Raw genomic sequence first — 21,194 nt, forward strand, 5'->3', positions numbered from 1 at the left:
GTTTGTTCCCTGTGCGAGGGACCTGCCCCGTGCCCCGTGCAATGCCCTCCCTGCTGTTGCCCTCCCTCGGGCCGGGCCGCGCTCGTGGTGCCCTTTCCCTCTGCACGTTCCCTGGCTGTCAGTAGCTGCTCCGTGTTTCCTGARGCACCCGTGGAAGGGGATTCGTGGCGTGGGCTGCAGGAGGTGCCCGGCTGCTTTAGTGCTGTCGGCTCCCGGCAGCACATGGAAAGCACAGGGCTGTGCTGGTCTCCCGCAGGAGAGATGCAGGGGCAGCAGGGAGAGGGGCTCGTGGTGTTTACGGTGCACAGAACGCTCTGCCCATGTCCTCAATTAGTGATGTCTCTCTTCCAGGTCCCTTTCACTGTGTTGCAGGGTGAGGGAGTGGAGTATCTTGGCCATGCAAAYGATGCTGTGATCGCCATCTCCAACTACCGGCTTCACATCAAATTTAAGGATTCTGTGATCAATGTAAGTCTCGCTGTTCCTGTTTCTGCTGCTTGAACTGTAACCTCTTGTGGTATTTCACTGGGGCATAACCTGCTCCCATCATCTGAGGCTCAGGAGCCTCAGATGCCTCTTGAAAGATGCCAGGCCTGATCTTCTCTCTTGTTGCTGCTAGTTGTGCAGCTGCTGTCCTGCTGCCGTGTGAGGTGAGGGTGGTCCTGTTGTGGGGATAGGTTCTTCTGTGCATGGWAATGGGTGTTTCCCATGCTGTTCTTTCATCCAAGCAGAAAACTTGGGGATTTTAAGACTGTTAAGGTGTCTTGGAGGCCAGCCCGCAGGGCACTTGTCTTGTACTGAGGCCTTTTAAGCATCAGCYGGTGGGAATCTGAGGCTTTCCCTCGCTACCCCTCGGCTTGCTGCCTTTTATTGCAGGCTTCGTTTGGCTCCAGGGCTGCCCTGCTTGTGTGCATTAGCCAGCAGCTGGGCTGTGGTGGGAGAGTGGCAGGGACAGAGGGCAGTCAGAGCAGCGCTTCSTGCAGGAGACGGGGTCCTGGAGCTTCACAGACCTGGGGGGGGATTCGTAGCATGAGCTGGTGCTGATTATTCATAGAGTCGTGGCTGGGCTTGATGGAGCTAAAAGCAAAGTAGACACAAACGTTGACGTGGGATGACTTGTCATACCCTGCATCTGTCTGTTGCAGGTGCCTTTGAGGATGATGGAAAGTGTGGAGTGCCGGGATATGTTCCAGCTCCACATTGTCTGCAAGGACTCCAAAGTAATCAGGTATCCACGGTGTTGCTGTAGTGTGAAGACCACTGCAAGCCACTTGCCATGATAACTTTGTTATCTCCCTCTGCATTGCTACTGGGATCAGAACCCTYAAAAACCTGTTTGTGGCCAAGGCTTCTCTGTGGTGTTTTTTATTTTTTTCTGGGACTTGGTGTTTTACTCCTTTTTCCTGTTGAATGGAATAAAACTCCCTGTTTGGGGGTTGGCTGGATATATGTAGCCACTGAACATGGTACAAATCTGTGTTTGCAGGTGCCATTTCTCCACCTTCAAGCAGTGCCAGGAGTGGCTGAAGAGGCTGACTCGAGCCATTGCCCGCCCTGCGAAGCCCGAGGACCTCTTTGCGTTCGCCTACCACGCGTGGTGCTTGGGGGTCTGTGTCGATGAGGAGGATCAACATGCACATCTCTGCCGTCCAGGTCAGCGTGCGGCCTGTCCCCATGTCCCCCTGTGCTCTGCTCAGAGGAGCAGCGCGTGTGACTTGACCCTAGGCTACTGATGTGTATTGTTCTTCTCTGGCCATCGTCCACGTCCATCTTGCTCAAGGGCATCCCGTATGTGGCCCCACGTGACCTAGATATCCAACTAATAATGTCTGGATGCAGCTGGATAATAAGCACGATAAAAAGAATAACGCTAATCACAATGAGGAGCCCTTAAGGCAGCAACAGATACTCCTCCTGTTCTTTTCTCCTTGTGAATGAAGAGAACACCCCGTGCTTTCCTGGTGATGAGAGACAGCAAGTAAGCTTGTCCCTGCATAGTAAATGTAAGCAGCTTTGAGGCTTCCTAACTGATGTGATTCTGCCTGCACCTCTTCCACACCTAGAAGCACCATGACACCCCTGTGGCCAGGGCTGCAGAGAGGCGGTTCCTTCCTACACGGAGCCAAKTAAAACCTGTGGGAATAACACGACTATTGTAATGGTGCCCTCCTGTGGCTCAGCAGCTTGCCCTCTCTTGAACACAAAGTTCCCTTTCAGCTGGTTTGTCTTTTCAACTGTTTCAGCATGAAGGAGAGGGGATTAAAAAAAGCACAGTAAACCTAGTTTTAGAGTTTMAAATGTGCTGATAGAAGAGCAGAAAGAACAAGTGAAAGGTCTGTACACAGGTTCATATGGAGGGTAGGGGAATGGGTAGAATGGCGGTAGAGAAGCACTCAAAAGTTGCTGGTAAGGAAGGGTGAAGTACATCATCCTTCCCTGCCTCAGACACAAGGAGGTAGGAGATATTTGGTGTCTTGTCCTTTAGAGAGGATATTCTGTAGCCTAAAAATATTCCCCTGTGGAAACTGGTGCTGCAGTGTACGAATGAAGCCAAGGGCTTTTCAGTATTTATATTAAGATATAGCATAGGAAAAGTGTTTTTCTGTCACTTCGTGCTCTGAGGCTGAGATTTGTTGCTGCCAGAGAAGCAGAGGAACCCCCGTGAAGGGCGAGTCTCTCTGGCATCTTGAGCAATATCCCTGCCATCCAGATAGCCTATGATTTTTATCCAGACCTCTAATAGTTACTATAAAGCTGCAAATAATAAGCTTAAATTTCCTCAGTTGTGCTTAGCTGTCAGTAAATATATGATCCTCTGCTCTTGCAGGTGACCACGTGAAGTACCGATTTGAGATGGAGCTGGTGAGGATGGGCTTCGACCTGCAGAACGTCTGGCGAGTCTCCGACATCAACAACAATTACAAGTGAGTTGTTTGCACTCAGGCTCTTCCCAGTCTCCTCTCCTTTCCCTTTTCTCTATCACAATCCCTAAATAGCTCATACTCCTTCTTAGCTCTCAGTTCGATCAGGGGATGAGCTTGGATCTTCCTTCCTTCAGATCAGGGTATTGGAGAAGAAATACASCCCAAACTTCAGAGCTGGCATCAGTCGCTATGTATATGCCGAGTTGTGCAGTTTATAATGTGGGGGTCAGGGTCTTCCTTGAAGACTTTTTGGAGCCTGGAGAATTCCTCCATTACAGGGCTGCTTTTCTAGTCTGTCTTTTCCCTAAAGTTCTCACACTGTTTGAAATGGGAAAAGAAGTACTGTGTTTCCATAGAGGAAGTCAGCCGTTCAGCCTAGCTAAGTAGGGATGCTGAGAAACCGGAGAAGTGTAGGGAGCAGAGCCAGTAATGAGAGGAGGAATGAGCTGGTCGTGTTTAACCTGGTAAAGAGGCAGCTAAATGGTGATCTGCGTGCAGCCCACAACTGCTTGAAAGGCAGCTACGAAGGTGATGGAGCCAAACTCTTCTGGTAGTGACAGCTAATACATGTAGGGGTAGTGGCCACAAGTTGGAGCTTAGAGGGCTCAGACTGGAGCCCTCAGAAAAAAATACTTCCCCAGGAGAAGGGGACCCCCAAAGAAGTGAGGAACGTCCTTCAGTGGAGGGTGTCAGGCAGACAAGGCCATGGCCAGCCTGATTCTACACTGGCCAACTCTGAGCATGTGTTTGGAGTGGGCATCCCTCCAAGGTCCTTCCCCCCAGCACTTCAGTGACTCTAACCTGTGTTTTCTGCTCTTCCGCAAGAGCAGAGGAGCTCAGGAGGAAGCGTTTGCACTTTCTTTGCAGTAGGTGGCATTCAGCCAACAGTAGCAGGGTTTTATTAAGCTTTGACTGACATGCATTTCTGAATATTCTATGTCCCTTTTCTTGAAATGACTCATGTCCCTCAGCCTTTTCTCTGCTTCTGTTAGTRGAGGCCTCTTTATCCTCTGTATATCAGATGGATTCAGGTCAGCATTTTTGGTGGTTGGTCTCTGAGAAGCCTCAGGAACACCAATTTGGAGAAATCCCAGTGGAATTTGGTAATTTTTTTGTCTGTTATGTCCTCTCGCTTGCTTCCTAAGAAAGCCAGTCATGAAGCACCACATTAAGGTTTGATTTACCCTAGTTTCCACTTGGACATACTGACCCCATCGCTGCTTTTGGACTCTTGCATACTTTGATGGTATTTATGTAGTTTATCCAGAGCATCAGATAAAAAAATGTTTTTCTGAACTGTTCAATTTTCAGGAGTGGGAAACGTGTCCCTGGCCTAGCCAGAGTCACTGCGTGTCTTGGAAGGCAGTCGGTCTTTTCCCCAACTTCTAGTCTAGATTGTAGGATGTGATTCCCTCTGATTGTTTCAGAACATCCAACTTGGATTAACCATCTGTGTTTGACCTCCTAGCAGTTGCGGCCAGCGATAGAGCAGTCTTCTCTAATGACAGATGTCTGCTTTTGGAGAGGGCTGGGAGGAAAGGCCTCGGAACTCCCCTCAGCAGGCTGGATACGTGCCTGGTTTTGCTTTCCTAGCGTCTGCCGAGTTCCTGTCTGGGGAACCCGGCAGGTCTCGGCTTCCTGCAGACATCCCAAGATCTTAAAGGTGCTGTAATCTGCTTGTGCAACTCAGAAACCAGTTCTCTCTTGCTGCTCCAGGGAGGCTGTCTTTAAATCATGCCTTGGCTTTTGATCATTACCACCTGCCTCTATTCACAGGAATCAGGTTACTTTTTAACTGTTTATAGTTCTTTTTATCTTTTATTTCCCAGCATTGGCAAAACAATGTGGCTAGAGACAGGATACTCCAAGGTAATGGCTTTGTTCGTTCTCTTTCAAGTCCGTTCCGAGATGGTCTTATCTGGGCGCTATTATCTTCTTCCTGGCGACAGCCATCATAAAAGCAGAGCAATATAGGCATGTAATCACCACTCCTTCGGTCTTGATAAAAGTAAACTATTTCAGCACACCACAATAAGAAAATTATAGCATAATCTCACCATGGCTCTCGCATCTTCAGTGGTTTGTACACCTAGGAAACTGCATGTTCTGAAAGACCTCACCTAATGAGCCTGTGTTGTTGGAGCTAGAACTTGCATGAGAAGGGAGATACCTGGCATTCTTGCTTTTATTTGCCCTATGAATGTTTAGACAAGAAGTCTACAAGGATTATTAGGACCTGCAGTGGTAAAACTGGCCGCTGATGTAATAATCTTGATATTAATCTTCTGTTGGTATGGCTGCCTCTTCTCATGCAAGYGGCGGCTTTGCCAGCCCGGTTCTGTAGACACGACTCGTGTTGATTTATGCAGTTGTTTAATTGCTGCCTCTTTCTGCAATCAAACGTTGCGGTTACGGTTTGGGTCGGGGTAGACCCAGGGCTGCTGCGGTCCCGCCGCCCGTGCGTGAAGCCCCGTGCCCTGGCAGGCAGGTGCGGGCGACTCCCGGTGCTTGCGGCGGGACCTCCCTCCGCCACCGTCACCTGGGCTCTTCCCACGTGCTCCGGATTTGCTGGCGCGCGCGCGGCCGCGGCCCTGGCRTTGTGCAGAGGTCGGGCCCGGTGGTTTCCCACGTTCTCCCCCGGGGCTCCATACGATCCCATAGCACCTCTGCCACCTTGCATTCCTCTGCTGCTAGAGCCAATGTCAGCAATCGCTTACACACCTCCCCTAATCATTGACCTGCGTTGCTGTGGAACCGTTGAGGGAATGTTGTCTGGTGCTGGTGGTAAGTTCCTCTTCATTTCTAGCAATTAATGCTAAAATACTTGCTGCTGATCCTTCCTTCTTTTCCTCCACGTTGTCCCTTGTACAAGAGGAGCAGTCATGGTAGCACCTTTATGCACTTTTCTGGTAAACACCAGTGCAAATTGCTTTGCTTTTCTGTTAGGATCTGCTAGGATCTTGCACATGCAGCAGACCTTGGGAGCCCGTAGCAGGCCGGCTGCCTCCTGGGTGTTTGCGAAAGGTCTTCGTGGCTTTTATCTCATCATTTCTTCTCCCCAAACCTGCATGGCATCTCTTGTCGGCTCTTCACTGGTTTTAATTTAGGTTTGCATTTGACCCTACAGGTTTGTGTCATTTAGGAACACTTCCCCTCTTTGCAGGGCGTCCTTCTAGCCTGTCCTTTCCCAGCTGGTTACGTCTGGCAGCTCCTTCTGGTTTGTTTGGTGGATTGCTGAGCTCCCTGGTACCCTGAAGGGTCCATTTAAACCACCAGCAACATTAGCTGTGGCCTTTTCCTGTTCTTGCTTTCTCCTCTCACTTCAAGGAAAGCTTTTCTTCAGGTAGTTCCCTTTCTGAAGCCAATACATTACAGTAATGGGGGGCTTTCCACTCTAAAAATATTGTTGAATTTCACCATTGTGTGTTGGTCCCGGTTACAGAATGATCCTTTTCCGCCAGYTTTTCTAGCCTGGTGTAGCTATGTGCACGTTTACAACTAGAGAGTTGTGTCTCCTCCGTCCTGTTCGGTTTGGGGCACCCAGAAGCAGGTGATACCCTCTGAACCTGTGGCCTTGGTGTCACGTCGTGGCGTGTCCACRTTTACGTGGGTGCCTCACAAGTTTCCACGGCAGTTTCTGCCTTTCTGAATCTCCCTCAGCCTGTCCCAGGTGTTGCCATCGTGCTCTGACCGTTGGTAGAAGAGCCCTGATGCTTTTCTGTTTCCCTTTAGCCTCAGGGATCCCAGTCCGTGTGCACGTTGCTAGTTGACGTGAGTAATTTTATGTGGCCTCACATTTTCTTCTCACCCTTCTTAAACATCGTGCACACCGTATTCACAGTCTCGGCCTATTCTAGGCTTCCTATAAAGCTTATACCCCCACACTCAGGTACCGCTAAYCTTCCTTGTATCAATCAAGATCTGGATAAGGCAGCAGCTCCTTTACCCTGGCTCTTCTCTTCCTCTTTTTTTGAAATCTAGTCTTAGATGCACATGCATTTGTCTTGATCTCATTACYTGTTTTTAGGTACCCTCCCCAAATTTGGGTTAACTTCTTGAAAATTTCCTTTTATTTCTTATCTGAATATTATTACCGTCTGTTTTACCCTTTCCTAAGATGCAGAGTTTTAGTTACTTAACTTTTAGAAGAAGTGCTGTATCAGTTCCGTTTTTAGTTTCAGACAGCTCCTGTCATGTTTAATCTTTAGATCTAGATAAAGTCCAGCGTATAGACTTCAGATACTCCAAAACTTCCTCCATAGCTTAGTAGAGGCTGGCCTTCTTTCAGGTACCATCACTCTCACTCACACATTGGAACTGGGTTTTTCTGATTCCCTGTCCAGTTTTACATGCGGAATAACAAGCATTTCACAGGGTGTCTCATAGACGTATTGGTCTTCAGCTTCCCACTCGATAGCTTACATTTTGCTTCCTGAATTCCCTGTTTTTACCGCTTGGACACGGTAGGCTCCTTCATGGGGCTTGCCAAGGAGCTGTCCAGGCAGCGTGGGAAGTCTCCCACGTCCTGGCACACGCGGAGCCCGGTGCAGCGTGGCTGCCCGCCGTGCCCGGCGGCCTCCCGGTGTCGGGGCTGCTGCGGTGGCGGGACGAGCGGCGCTCGGGAATGCCGGGACACCAGCTGGAACTCGCCTGCCGGCTCCCCCGCTTCCCTCCTGCCTCGGGACAGGCAACGTGCACTGCAGCCTAGAGCGCACACTGCTCCTCCGTGCCCCTCGTCAGCTTGCCTGACTGCAGGAGAAGTCTGAGCAGCTCCTGCTTTCTGCCTCTGCATGGTTTATGCAGTATAGGTTCTGCTTGCTGTATTGTCACTTTGCCATGTTGCCTTCTTTTCTAGGCTTTGTTCCAGTTATCCCCAGAAGCTGCTGGTTCCTGTCTGGATTACTGACAAGGAGCTGGAGAATGTGGCGTCGTTTAGATCTTGGAAAAGGATCCCTGTTGTGGTGTACAGGTAAAGATCAAACCAACCAATACTCATGGCTGCAGCACCATCCCACAGTAGCTGTCCTTTCCCTTTAGTCTTCGTGCTCCGTGTAGGGAAGCCAGGCTTAGCGGGGGGGTGTGCAGGGCTGTGGAGTGATGCCTACTCTCAGGAGCCTTCCTGCCCCCAGCACACGTGAGGCTTGCTAGGATCTCAGCCTCTGATGATAAAACGCAGGGTGTTCTTCAGAAGGGAGAAAAGATGTCCYGGGAACTGTTGCTTCTTTCCCACTTCCAGCTGGATGTGAAGATGTGGGCAACTTACCTCCTATGGGAGTCAGGAAAGTGGCCTGGAATTAGGCTTGTCCTTCTGGGAGCTTCTAAACTTTTCCTGGGATTGATATTTGCCTGCTACTTCTAAAAGAAGTCCTAGCCAAAACAGGCCTGCTGGGTGGCTCTCCTGTCTAGCTGTTAGTAAGGCCTTGATAGGTACCCTTTAATACCCAGCGGGAAATCACTTTTGTTTTAGCTGAGTTCTGAGAGTTTGAAAWTGTTTAGTGAACAGGTAGGTCAAAATGTTTGCACGTGGCTGGAAGCTGATTCTTGTCTAGCAGGTAAATGTGAACAGTACGTATTTCCTGAGCAGAGGAGCCTTCCAGAAGTAATATATCCCTCCTTTAAAATGTGCAGAAAATGAAGCAGGGTTGGGGGAGGTGATGTCTTATTAAACATCTTGTAGGAAAGTGATGTGTCTGAAAGAAACATCCCTGTAATGGTACCTAGGAATTCACAGGCTGAGGTGTAACCCTTTGCAGCCATGGATCGGATTAGAAGATGCTGACAAGTTACATTATAAGATGGGACAATCATGGGTGCTTTCCCCCTTTGTATYTCATTCCCATGCATTCTTTAGCCTTTGCCCTCAAGATTGAAGTCTTTTTGGCCAGCAAAGTCCACAAGGGTCATGCCTGTTTCTGGAGTGTTCTCTTTCTGTAGCAAGAAGACATGAACAGCCTGGCACTCAGCTCTGGGGACAAGTGGGCTTGGATGAGTGTGTCCTAAGGGCACTAAAAGCTCAGTGAGTCAGGAATTACAAGACTAGTAAAATTGAGAGAGATGAGGGAGGGTTGTTTGTTTGTTTGGGGTTTTTTTTTTGAGAACAGGGCTGAATTCAGTGGTTCACAGTCAGATTTATAAATCATATGATACTGAAGATATCATGTTATCAGTTTCCATAGAAAAAAGTACAATTTAGCTGTTTAAACATTCTAGAAATACAGCTCTGCATCTTTCTGTCCTTGGTGGAGGTGCACTGCAGGAGCCTCCAGACAGTCCATTTTTAAAACAACACAGAGGATGCAATCAATTATTTAGCAGACTGCAAAGGGAGCTGGCTGCCCTGTGCCGGCTTGCTCGCTGTCTGCACAGCCACTTCCCCAGGACCTTGGGGCTCTGCTGGGCGGCTCCTCGGAGCCGGCCYGGCCTCGTGCCGCAGCGGGAGGCTGCAGAGCCGAGCGCTCGCTCTTCTCGTCCAAAGGAACGGGCCGGGGCTCTAATCCAGGGACTCGGAAACTGAAACCACTGACACAAAGGTTCCCRGCCAAGATGTGTGTAGGTGACAGCGGAGAGGCAGCAGCTTTGGAAACCCTCTCTCAGCTCTTCCTTGGGGTTTTAGCCAAGCTGCTTGACTTTCYGGGGTGGAGGAGCACTCGTCCAGCCAGATAACAGAGGGAACATTTAAAAGACATTAGTTGCTGCTGCTTGGATGATGGTTATAGGTCGGATGGCATGTGCTGACAGATCAAATATGCTCTCCCCACGTATTCTGAGCGAGCCTGGGGTAGACCCGAACTAATGACTATAGAGGCCCTTTCCACTCCAGCTTTGAATTCTGAAAAGGCTCCAGGTCTAACCTGAGAATCCCTAAGGAATAATTCTGTCCACATAAGTTAAAACGCCGTGGCATCCTCCACCTTCTTCACTTCAAGGACAGCGAGCGTTACTTTCTGGGGGAAACCTCTGCAGAAGTCCCAAGCAAGAATGAACTGAAATGCTTCCTATGCCCGTGCTGGGGCATTTGCAGGAGAATGAGAAGAGAGCCGAGGTGTGGCTGCGACCCTGGCTTGGGGAGCACAGCACCCGCTCAGTGTTGGCTGAGCCCACGGCCACTCGTGGGGCTTTCAGCTCGCTGCTCTCTTCGTGCTCATCGCTGCTGGCCATGTTTTGTTTTGCTTTTTGGCCCAGCCTTCTGTCTTTTCAAACTGGCCACCTGCAGACCATCCCCTGTCTAGCACTTCTTGTACTGTTTTGTCTTGCGGACCCATGAAACTTCCTRAGTGAAGCATGCCTCTTTGGCTCCGCCTGTGGCACTGCCTTTAGCAGGCTGTTCCTGCCTGCATGTTCACGTGTCCTTGCACAGCTCACCTCGGCCCTGCTGAGCTCTTTCCCTCTGCACGCYGGAGCAGTGTGACTGCATCCTGCGTCCAGGGGGCCTGTGGGGAGCAGTTCCCAGCAGGGCACTGCATTTCCCGGGTGGGAAGGAGGCTCCGGGGCTGTGGGTGTGCTGGAAAACAAGGCAGGTGATCACGGGCCGACGCTCGAGTCCACCCCTCGCTCCGTTTCACTGCTGCTCTAAAGCAAGCCCTGGCTGCTGGGGGTGTTCCCCATTCTGTAGGACAGATCTGGAGTGACTGCTCACCTTGCAGCACAAAGCAGCAGCAGTGGATGGCACCAAAAGGAAAAGGACAACGATGTTTGGACTTAGAYGCACACAAATGTTACTTCTTGGGAAGTCTGGTTCACAGACTTCATCATTATTACCTGTTCAGAGAAGGAAGCAATTTCCCTGGCTTACTGGTCAGCTCCCTGAAGAGAGGAAGGAGATTTTGTCCCTGAGAAGGAAAATTATTAGCAAAACTGTTTCTGCAAGCCAGTGTCACAGCTGGTGCCACGCTCCCCTTGGAGTGATGGAGTGAAGCTCGTGCTAATGTGCTTTCGGGTTTAGACCTTCACGTYCCCTTCTTGGCCAATGATGCAACTTTCAGAGGTGTCGACCACAAGAAGAATGGTTGGAAGGGGGTTGCCAGATGCTCCCTCTGCATCTTGATCTCAGGCTGCTGCAGGAGGGACTGGGGTAGGGAGAGGCAGCCCTGGCAGCCCTGAGGGGCAGGGCTGCCCAGGCCGGGGTCCTCTCTCCGASAAGGGCAGGGAGCTGCAGTAGGGGCTCAGGGAAGACACTTAGCAAGCGGAACAAGTCTGCAGGTGTTCTGCCCTGCTGGGTCTATTTGGAGCCCACAATAGCTTGCAGATTTGCCAAAAGAGGTATTCAGGAAAACATAGGATTTTCATGGTCACTTTATGGATCTACTCKCCATGAATTTATTCATCTTGGAACCAATATATACATCTTGCCTTGACATTTTATGCCTTTCGTATCCATTCTTGTCACTCTGCTGTGTCAGAGGCATTGCCACCTTGAGCTCTTTCTATAACAGAACTGCTCKATGCCTCTGATTGCCCCCTCACCCTTTGCTGTCGGGTTTTGAGCACTGAATTTGAGTGCTGTAGTTGAGCACTGCATTGTTCTTGGGGAGGGCTAGTAAGAAATCTGTGCAGCTTGGAAGATGTAAGCATAGGATGTAGTGCCATCATATTTTCTGTTCTCTTCTTTATTTCTTTTTTAGTAATGTTTAACAATTTCTTAACCTTTTTGCTTCTCTTGAGCATGAAGCTGAAGTTTTTGGAGAACAAGACAGGGGTTTCAGAGTGTTTGTCTTGAGATTTAACTGCTGGTTTATACTCAATTGCTTCCTATTCTAGACAGGGACACATTCTGCACATCTTTATAAATACCCCATTWATCAGTGTGAAATTTTACGCATTATTTTTATTGCCTGGTACCATGAGGTCCTCGGGAACTGTTCCAGACTGTCCCGGATAACTTTGTATCACCAGCAAACTTTGTTGCTTGATTGTCCACTCTTTTTGCAGGCCCTTCGCAAATAGCTCCACTCATATGTCCATGTGAAAAATGAACACTTATTCCTGCTTTCTGCCTCTGCCAAGCCTTGATTGCTAAGAATTAGGGTAGGGTTCACATTTTTAGGGGCTATTAATAAACTTCAGCTCAAGCCTCCACCCAGAAACTAGCCAATCTAGTGCTTAGTGAGCTAATCTTCCTAATTTACAACCAATAAATCAAATGGCACCAGCACTTACTTGCAGGGAGAAAAAAAACACGATAATGGGAGAACAGGATAGTACGACGGTAAATATTATTTGCTCAAAGTATAACTGCAGCTATTTAAAATTCTCTGGCACTCTAATGACTTGGAGCTAGAACAGCTGGCAGCTCCCCCTGGGCAGCAGCTGGGCTGCCGGGCCGGGCCGTGGCCGTCGCTCGCTGCAGGGCCCGTCTGAGCTGCGGCTCACGCCGCCGCCAGCGGCTGCTGCACGCGGCGTTTATTTGCAATGCCCCGTGCTCCTGCTCTGCGGGGCTGCGAGGGGGTGCCGTGCATGAAGTGGCGAGGAGGGTGGCTCAATGTGCGCACATAAACGGGGAAAGCCAAGGTGCATTCTCATTTCTTGGGTGGCATCCTGAGGCTGTCGCTTCTCTTGCAGGCACGTGCGCAACGGGGCGGTCATCGCACGCTGCAGCCAGCCCGAGATCAGCTGGTGGGGCTGGCGCAACGCCGACGACGAGTATCTTGTGAGCTCCATCGCCAAAGCGTGTGCCCTGAACCCCGGAGCGAGGGCGGGCGGCGYGGCGCCGCCCGGCGCCAGCAGCGACGGCAGCGAGCCCTGCGACGCCGACTTCGGTGAGACGCCGCCGCCGCCGCCGCGCGCTCCCAGCCCCCGGCACCCCAGCGCAGGCAGCGGGCGGGAGCCAAACCCCCTGTGCTTTCCTGGTGGAAACACCCCCTGCTGCAGCCAGAACCTGCGTTCTGGGCTGAAACCTGGCTGCCAGCCTTCCCCTGTTAGAGGGGAAGGTTGAAACTTGACCTCCAGACTGATGGTCTGGGCCATGTTATCCCCAGTTGTAAGGGGACAGGGGCACGGGCCTTTGAGCCTTTGCTTGGCTGGTGCCAAGGGAGGGACGGAGGTGCCACGAGCTCAGCCTGTGCTGTCTCCGCAGACGCGTCGCTGACGGCATGTTCAGGTGTGGAGAACACTGGAACTCCTCAGAAGCTGCTGATCCTCGACGCGAGGTCCTACACGGCGGCCGTTGCCAACAGAGCAAAGGGAGGAGGCTGCGAGTGTGAAGGTGCGTGGGGCTGAGCCCCTTCCTCTCGACTCACTTGTACTGATCGGGTCTTGGGGCGCAGCTTGAGCCAGGTCTATGTCTTGGTTTCCATCCCGTGAGCCCTTCTCAGCACTAGGTCAGTGTCCTGGGTACACTGCTGGGACGCTTAAGTGCCCACCCGCTGCTGGAGCCTGGGAAGTGGTGCTGGGGAAGGGGGAAACAAAACCCCTGTACGGAGACACTTCCTTCAGGGGCAGCAGCACTCACTGATTTTTTTTCTTCTTTTTTCTTCTTTTTCTTTTTTTTCTTTCCCCTCCTGGTTGTGTATTCAGAGTATTACCCAAACTGTGAGGTTGTGTTCATGGGCATGGCCAACATCCACTCCATACGGAACAGCTTTCAGTACCTGCGTGCTGTCTGCAGCCAGGTGCCAGACCCTAGCAAGTAAGTGACTTTTGTCTCTGCATGCGCTGCACACTGCATCTAGTAAATGTCCTGGAAGACTTCTTTTCTTCCTCTCTGTTTCCTTTATCCTCTCAGAGTTCGGTGTCAGAAATTAGAGGGATAGGAAAGCACCTCTGGTGCTTGAATGCTGCTCATTTTGGTCCTTTTTAATTCAGAAGGGATTGCAGCACTGGGAGACTTAACTAAGTGTCTTTCCTGAAGATTTAATAAAAGATTTCAAGTAGTTGTCTGAGAAAAACTAACTATAAATTCTTTGTACTTAGTCCCAAACTGGCTGATTTCTCTTTCGGAGGTGGTTTTCACTGAGGACTCCAAGAAATCTCTGGATAATATGTATTTTTTTTCCCACTGGAAAGCTAAGCAAGCGTTTCCTTTCTGCACACCCTCTAGCTGGCTTTCGGCTCTGGAGAGCACCAAGTGGCTGCAGCACCTTTCCGTGATGCTGAAGGCAGCAGTTCTGGTCGCCAGCGCGGTGGACAGAGAGGGGCGCCCGGTGCTGGTTCATTGCTCGGACGGCTGGGACAGGACGCCGCAGATCGTGGCGCTGGCCAAGATTCTGCTGGACCCCTACTACAGGACCATGGAGGTATCGGCTCTGCTGCTCCCGTGTTCCCTGTCTGTGAAAAGGCAGCTCTGATCTTTGGAATCTCTGCAGGAGGAAAATGGGTGGAATTGCCTTTGGCTCYGCAGCAGCTCGGCGGAGTTTCAGAGCTGCTCCTGTGGCTGTTGGGTTTTTCCATGTGCTCTTCCCGTCTGTTCTCCATGAACTGTATCTCACACTCACACCCCTGCTCAGCTTCAAGTACTTCAGTAAATATTCTGTTGTGTTTGAGGKTCAGCTGCTTCTCTGCTGTTACGTGTGCCCAAAGCTGTTTGATGTAGAGATAACAGCTGCTGTTTTGTATTTGGAAATCTCTGACTTTCAGGTAGCTTTGCTGCGAGGCCCAGCACTAACGCAGCCTCCTTTGCAGCCCTGCTCAACACTAAGGACTTGCTGTGTCCTGCCGCGGTGCCTGCAGCGAAGTTGCCTGCACTTAACGCTCCGTTGTCTTCACAGGGCTTCCAAGTGCTGGTGGAATCAGACTGGCTGGATTTTGGTCACAAATTTGGTGACCGCTGTGGTCACCAAGAGAAGGTGGAAGATCAGAACGAGCAGTGCCCGGTGTTTCTCCAGTGGCTGGATGCTGTTCATCAGCTTCTGAAGCAATTCCCTTGCCTCTTTGAATTCAACGAAGCTTTTTTGGTAAGAACCACGCAAGCAAACATCTCGATTACTTGCAAAGCTACGGGGAAGGCTGCGACGTTTTATGSTGCTCCAGTTGAAAGGAGCAAAAATTAAATTCTGTAAAAATGGGACAGTGTTTCAGTACTTCTTGGACTTTCCTATTGGCATGGCTGAACCAAGGTCACTGTGTAGGTGCAACCCTGCCTTTTTTCATACTTGCACTTGCTTCACTATGTCGTGTTCCTGTCTGCCTCTCTTCAGCTCCTTGCACGTTCCTTCTCTCCCAGGGGTATTACAGGCACCCTTACTGGGCTGGACAATGATGAAGACTTCCGTATTCTGAGATTTTTTTGATTTTGTTTGTTTGGTGGTTTTTGTTTTCTTTTGTTTTTTATCACGTTTTCTCCAGGTTTCCCCATAGTCCCATGAATTCGGGTAGCCTCAGAGCACAGTTTTCTCAGAAGCCCAATTCTTCATCTCACAGAATGATATGGATCTGAAACATTAAGAAAATAGGGTGGTGATAGCTCATAATCTGATCATCAAATAGCATGGGTTGTGGTTATAGAGGGATAGATGTGCTATTAAAGTGAAGGCATCAGTCAACTGATATAAGTGACTCCTGTGCTTGTCCTGCCCTCTTTGATAGAGAGGACAGCACTGAGGTAGCCAGCTGGATGGGAAGCACCGGAGCTGTCCCGGGAGAGTGGAAGATGTTGCCCTTGGAGATAGGAGGCCCTGATTTCCCGCAGCTCTGACGGTTGTTGCTCTCTCGGTGCCAGGTGAAGCTGGTGCAGCACACTTACTCCTGCCTCTACGGGACCTTCCTCGGGAACAGCCCGTGCGAGCGAGAGATGCACAACATCTACAAGAGAACCTGCTCCGTGTGGTCCCTCCTGCGCGCTGGCAATAAGAACTTCCACAATCTTCTCTACATGCCGGGCTCCGAGCAGGTAAGGAACGTTCCTGGCTGAGCTGCGGGCTCTCGGGCAGCCAGGCACAAAGGGCWGTGGGGAAGGTGGGGTGAGGAGGTTCGCTGTGGTGGTGTTTTCTGAACATAAGGGTTGTTGCAGGTGCTGCATCCAGTGTGCCACGTACGAGCGCTGCACGTCTGGACAGCAGTGTATCTGCCAGCTTCCTCCCCTCACCCTCTAGGACAGGATGAGATGGACATTTACCTGCCCTCTGGATCTCAAAGCCAGGAGTTCAGTGGCAGATGTTTGGACAGGTAAGAGGCTGGAGCCCCAGACCAGGCTCCTTCCTGCTCACAAGCTCCTTTTCCCCCTTCTTGCTCACTGTGTATTCTCTGGCCAGTGCTACCTCTAGTAGCTCTCTGTGATGTGTGTCCTGCAGAGCAGGAGCTCTGTGGCGGGTCGCAGGCACTGGCAGCAGGGCACACAGAGCTCTCCCGATGGGCTGCGGCGCTGTGCGTTCCCGCTCGTGCTGCGCAGCYTCCCCTGCCAGCCCCAGTGCTCCATAATAAGGAATTCTTCCTGTCCTACGCCTCACTGCCTACAGAAATGAGGGAAGCTTTAGTGTTGATTGGAGATTTACTTTGCTTTTGGCTTCTAGATTACCAAAGACAAGATCTATGGATGACCTGCTGTCAGCCTGCGACTCCAGCAGCCCACTGACGCGCACGTCCAGCGATCCGAACCTCAACAACCACTGTCAGGACGTGCGGATGGGGCTGGACGCCAGGCCTGCGAGCGCGGAGAGCGCGGAGCAGCCCGGCRGCGAAGGCAGCGCCGCGGCTGCGGGAGAGGGGCAGCACAGAGCCGAGGAGCGAGCGGCAGGCGGCCCGGGGCAGCCTGGCGACAGGCACGGGAGCCCCGCTGAGCCCCCCGGGCACGGTGGGCAGCCGGGTGCCCGGGCGCCCGGGCCGGCCAGCACCTCCCCAGCGGCGGCAGCCGACAGCCCACAGGTAGCGGAGCCAGGTGCTGCAAACCCAGCCCCAAATCTGGCCGCACAGGAAGGTCTTGACGGAATTTGCACCACTTCTGGGAAGCAGCTGGAAACCTGCCCCCAGGAACCTTTGAAGGCTCCTGGCTTGGTATCCAATGGAGGAACCTGTCCCAAGAAAAGCACTGCGGGTCAAGACATTCCCAGCCAGGAGTCGCTCGCTCCAAGCAGCGCTTTACGGGATACCCCCGGCCCTGCCCTGGGCCTCCCCTGCCTGGATGGAGACCATTGCAAAGCTGATGCCCGGAGGAAAGGGCCCTGCGAGGAGCCGGCCCGGCTGGGGAAGGCTCCCCTCGAGCAGTGGCGTAAGACCATTTCCCAGAGCCAAAGCAGCGAATTCTCCTTCCTGGGATCCAACTGGGACAGTTTCCAAGGAATGGTGACATCTGTCCCCAATGGGGAGCCTGCCCCCAGACATCTTCTGTACGGCTGCTGCAGCAAGAGGCTGAGCAGCAGGCAGCTGCGGGCACCCGGCCTGGGCACCCACTGGGCTGCCAGGGACGGTGCGAGAGCCCCGGGCTGCCCCGGCCACGCTGCGCCCCATCCCGCAGGCCCTGCAGGGAGGCCCAGCCGCTCGTGGCTCCCCTGCCACCTGAAACAAGCCGCCGGTCCCAAACACGTGCCGCCGAAATGTCCTTCTCCTGTGCCTCCTCTCTACCTGGACGATGACGGGCTCCCCTTCCCCACGGACGTGATCCAGCACAGGCTGCGGCAGATCGAGGCCAGCTACAAGCAGGAGGTTGAGCAGCTGCGCAGGCAGGTGCGAGAGCTGCAGCTGCGGCTGGACATTCGTCACTGCTGCGCCCCTCCGGCCGAGCCACCCATGGACTACGAGGACGACTTCGTAAGTAGCCGTCCAGGCACTGCAGCTCCCGGCCAGCAACGCTCCTTCCCCTCAGCGCCCTCCCCATCCCACCGCTCTCATCCTCTTGCATTCGGAGGGGATGTTAGGACTGTTCCTGTGCTGCTTTGGCCCCTTTCCCCTCTTGGTGTCATGCCATGTCCCCATGCAAAGATAAAACTATTCTCTCTTTGCTACTCGAGAGTCAAGCTATGGCTCCTATATGGTGCTGAATTCATCCTCCTTTTATTCCCCATACGGGGAACAGCAGAGCTGCCCATATTCCCTCCCGAGCGACGTGAATGTGGCTGCGGGGAGGGAACGTCCCTGGCTTTGAGGCAGCTGAGGGAATTGGTGACTTTGGCTCTTGTTACAGACCTGCTTGAAGGAATCGGATGGCAGCGACACGGAGGATTTCTGCTCCGATCACAGCGAGGACTGCCTGTCAGAAGCAAGCTGGGAGCCTGTTGATAAGAAGGAGACTGAGGTACGTGTGTGTATGACGGCTGTAAATGCACAGTGAGAGAGTATTTCCTTTCTGGTAGTTACCTTGGGTGACAGCAGCAGAGAATGGGTTGGAGGAGAGTCAGAGCAGGGACCCTCGTCCTTTAAGACAGGGTGCCGGAGGTTCGACATCCTCCTGATGTGCCCCGTGTAGCGATGGGATGTTGGGGCTCGTAGGCGTCTTTTTGTGGGATATGCTCTACGGGCCAGCGCGTTCTCAGCTGTGCTTTGGTGTCCAAGGACCCTGGGGAGGGCGGCGTGCAAACTTGCACTGACCCGGAGCGGTGTTTGCCCTAGGTGACGCGGTGGGTCCCAGACCACATGGCCTCRCACTGCTTTAACTGCGACTGTGAATTCTGGCTGGCCAAGCGGAGGCATCACTGCAGGTGAGCATTTTTCTTTTCCCTACGTTTCCACTATCTGCTGCTTCTGTTTCTCTCAAACATCACCAAACCCGTTGCTGCAGTGCTTGTTCACTTTGGCTCCCAGCAGAAAGCTTTAGATCTTTCCTTTATTACACCAAGCCTCATGTAAATTCTTGATAGATTTTCAGTCTTCTCCACTGTTCCTGTTTCCTTTTTCCTCATGTCGTTGATCTTTCTTCTGAGTAGTAAATGCCCAAGTCCCTTTTCAGTGCTTCTGAAGACCGTCTTAATACCCTTAAGCAGCACGGGCATAAGTACGGCCAGGGCTTCACTGCTGGATCCTTTGCACTTCCCCAAGTTGTGTTCCGGTGTTCCCAGCTCTCTCTGTTCACTTGTGTTCTTGCTCCTTGACAGGAATTGCGGGAATGTGTTTTGTGCTGCTTGCTGCCATCTGAAGCTGCCCATCCCTGACCAGCAGCTCTACGACCCCGTCCTCGTTTGTAACTCCTGTTATGACCATATCCAAGTGTCTCGTGCCAGGGAGCTCATGAGCCAACACCTGAAGAAACCCATCGCCACGGCCTCCAGCTGAATGCCAGACAAGGGACCTGTCGAGCCCAGCCTTTTCTCTCGCGGGTTTGAAGGGTGACTCTGCCTCCACTGTCGTTGTGAAGGCCTTTGGTGCAACACTTGAACACCAAGCTTGAAAGCACTGTCTTCAGCAGTCTTATTATCAGCCTGGAGCAGAGGAGCTCAAAGTAGAGAGCATGGTGTGTGTGTCCCCACTCTGGTGCCGGTGGGTCCATACGTCGTAGTCTGACAAACTAGGGCTAAAGGGGGGACTGCAACCTCTCTCTTCTGTGGGCTGGAAAGGAATGTTTTCACAGATGTTGCCTGTGCAAAGTACCCCCAAARCAATAGGAAGGCATGTTTAGAAGCAACTCCCCCTACAAAGGCAGGCTCTGCACAAGGAGCAGGGCAGCTCCGGGCAGCGCCACGTGCCTCGAAGGATCCCAGCTCTCAGCCCAGAGCAGTCCTGTAGATTCTCTTTCCATGGAGTGTGATTTGCGATCAGCTTGGTGAACAAGACTCATTAGCCATCACTAATTGATTTTCCTCTTGAGCGTTGGAAGAGAGATTAATTCTGACTGAGAACAGGGCAAGGCGATTTTCCCTGTTTCCACCTCTGCTAGGACTGGTGATTGCACTTGACTCTGCCCCCAGYGCTGTGGGGGAGAGGGAGATTTGGCTTTTTCCCTTCCTGCTCTGCCGTCTGCTTTGTCCGCAGCAGTGTCACGGCCTGGTGCTCACACGGGAATGGCGCCCTGATCCTCTCCGGCATGGAAACAGAACCCGTGCTCCTGTGTTGCTCCTCCTCCCCTTCCTGCCCTCCGCTCTCCACTTCCTCTTGCTCTTTATCCTGAAAACTTGATACCGTGAGGGTATAGGCCATAATGTGTTGTTTTATCTCCTGGAATGTGCTGTCTGGTGTATGTGAGGGTTTCAGTCCAAATGCTGCTATATATTTCTGTGCACTTAATGTAACCCAAAAAAGGGAGAATGAAGCATTGATACCAAAACAAGGGTGGGGAAGGACACTGGCTGACATAGACATTGTAATCTGTGCTTTTCACTTTGGGATGTGCAGCCAAGCTACAGTGACAGCCATGACATGTGGCATCTGGTCGGTCCTGGAAACAACCTCTTTGGTTTTCCCCAATGCGACTTAAAAAGTCGTCTCGAATTCAGCCTCCTTTTTTTGTCTCCTGTACAGTGGTCAAAGTTCAGAGTTGCCAACCTGTAATTGCCTCCCTGCTTCTTCCTTAAACTGGGGAGCAGGAATCCCAGCTCATCCTAAGAACAAAAGGAACAGGGTTTAGAAACAAGGATTTAGAAAAAAAAGAGGGTTTCAGGTGAGCTTTTGCTTACCCCCTAGACCACTCTGGGTGGATCCATGCTGCYTCCTTCCCGAGAAATCTGCAGATATTAGTGAGGAAGAACAGTTCCAACACGAGGCATTTCTCTGTCGCAGTGTAGGTTTTCTTTCCAACTCGATGAAAACGCTGTGTGTATTGGGTGCCTCGTGAGCTGAGACGTGACGTGGGGAGAGGGCCGGGGACGGCACGTGGTCCAGCCACGAGGCAAACGGCGTCGCGCTGTTCGGATCTCGCAGGTTTTTCTTTTGCCAATGGTCTGTCAGCCCCAGCAGAGGGAACGGAATAATGACCCTTTCCTGCACTTGGACATGTCAGTAAATCTCAATAGCGCAAGCAAAGCTAGCCTCATCTGAAGACCCTGTACTTACTTGGACTGTGCTTCTTTTCCATACTGGGAACAACCAATATGGCTTTGGGAAGAGAAGGCACCTGGCTTCACATTCTTCCCTGCCTTGTACCTTGCAGTCATTGCCAGACGTGGGAGAGTGACCGTTGGGCTGGAAGAAGACTTGGATTTGGCTCCGTTTTGCACGTGTTGGCGTGACTGCAAGCAATAAGGAAGCCAGAAACTAGGTACTCCTGGCCCTTCAATTCCGGCCATTAGTCCAAACTGCTTTTAGCTCTTGTGAGTTTCAGCGTCACAATGTGCTGGCCAAAAACTCTAAAATCAGTTCGATAGCATTGTGACAAACAAAATGTGCTGTACACTCAATACAGTTCAAATAAAATCTCTATATTAGTGCTGCTGCGTTTGGACTCGTTCTTCAGTTGGTGGCGTATTCTTGCACAGA

The 21,194-nt window shown here is 51.7% G+C and overlaps 1 protein-coding gene across 2 annotated transcripts in view; it reads left to right on the plus strand.

Annotated features, from left to right (window-relative positions):
- The window catches only part of MTMR4 (myotubularin related protein 4), a 37,512-nt gene extending 16,645 nt beyond the window's left edge, over positions 1–20,867 (plus strand). For both annotated transcript variants that reach the window (XM_026050175.1, XM_026050176.1), the window contains 16 exons: positions 352–468; positions 1,146–1,228; positions 1,487–1,653; positions 2,828–2,924; positions 7,780–7,893; positions 12,483–12,679; positions 12,997–13,125; positions 13,437–13,548; positions 13,960–14,155; positions 14,627–14,812; positions 15,577–15,747; positions 15,868–16,022; positions 16,367–17,600; positions 17,974–18,084; positions 18,399–18,487; positions 18,881–20,867. In XM_026050175.1, coding sequence (XP_025905960.1) covers positions 352–468; positions 1,146–1,228; positions 1,487–1,653; positions 2,828–2,924; positions 7,780–7,893; positions 12,483–12,679; positions 12,997–13,125; positions 13,437–13,548; positions 13,960–14,155; positions 14,627–14,812; positions 15,577–15,747; positions 15,868–16,022; positions 16,367–17,600; positions 17,974–18,084; positions 18,399–18,487; positions 18,881–19,058 — 3,336 coding nt within the window. In that variant the 3' untranslated portion in view covers positions 19,059–20,867. The remainder of the gene's footprint in view (positions 1–351; positions 469–1,145; positions 1,229–1,486; positions 1,654–2,827; positions 2,925–7,779; positions 7,894–12,482; positions 12,680–12,996; positions 13,126–13,436; positions 13,549–13,959; positions 14,156–14,626; positions 14,813–15,576; positions 15,748–15,867; positions 16,023–16,366; positions 17,601–17,973; positions 18,085–18,398; positions 18,488–18,880) is intronic.
- Positions 20,868–21,194: the final 327 nt, after the last annotated feature.

Source organism: Nothoprocta perdicaria, unplaced genomic scaffold (assembly GCF_003342845.1).
Source record: "Nothoprocta perdicaria isolate Ctin4 unplaced genomic scaffold, notPer1 scaffold_66, whole genome shotgun sequence".
In the NCBI taxonomy this organism is placed as follows: Eukaryota; Metazoa; Chordata; class Aves; order Tinamiformes; family Tinamidae; genus Nothoprocta; species Nothoprocta perdicaria.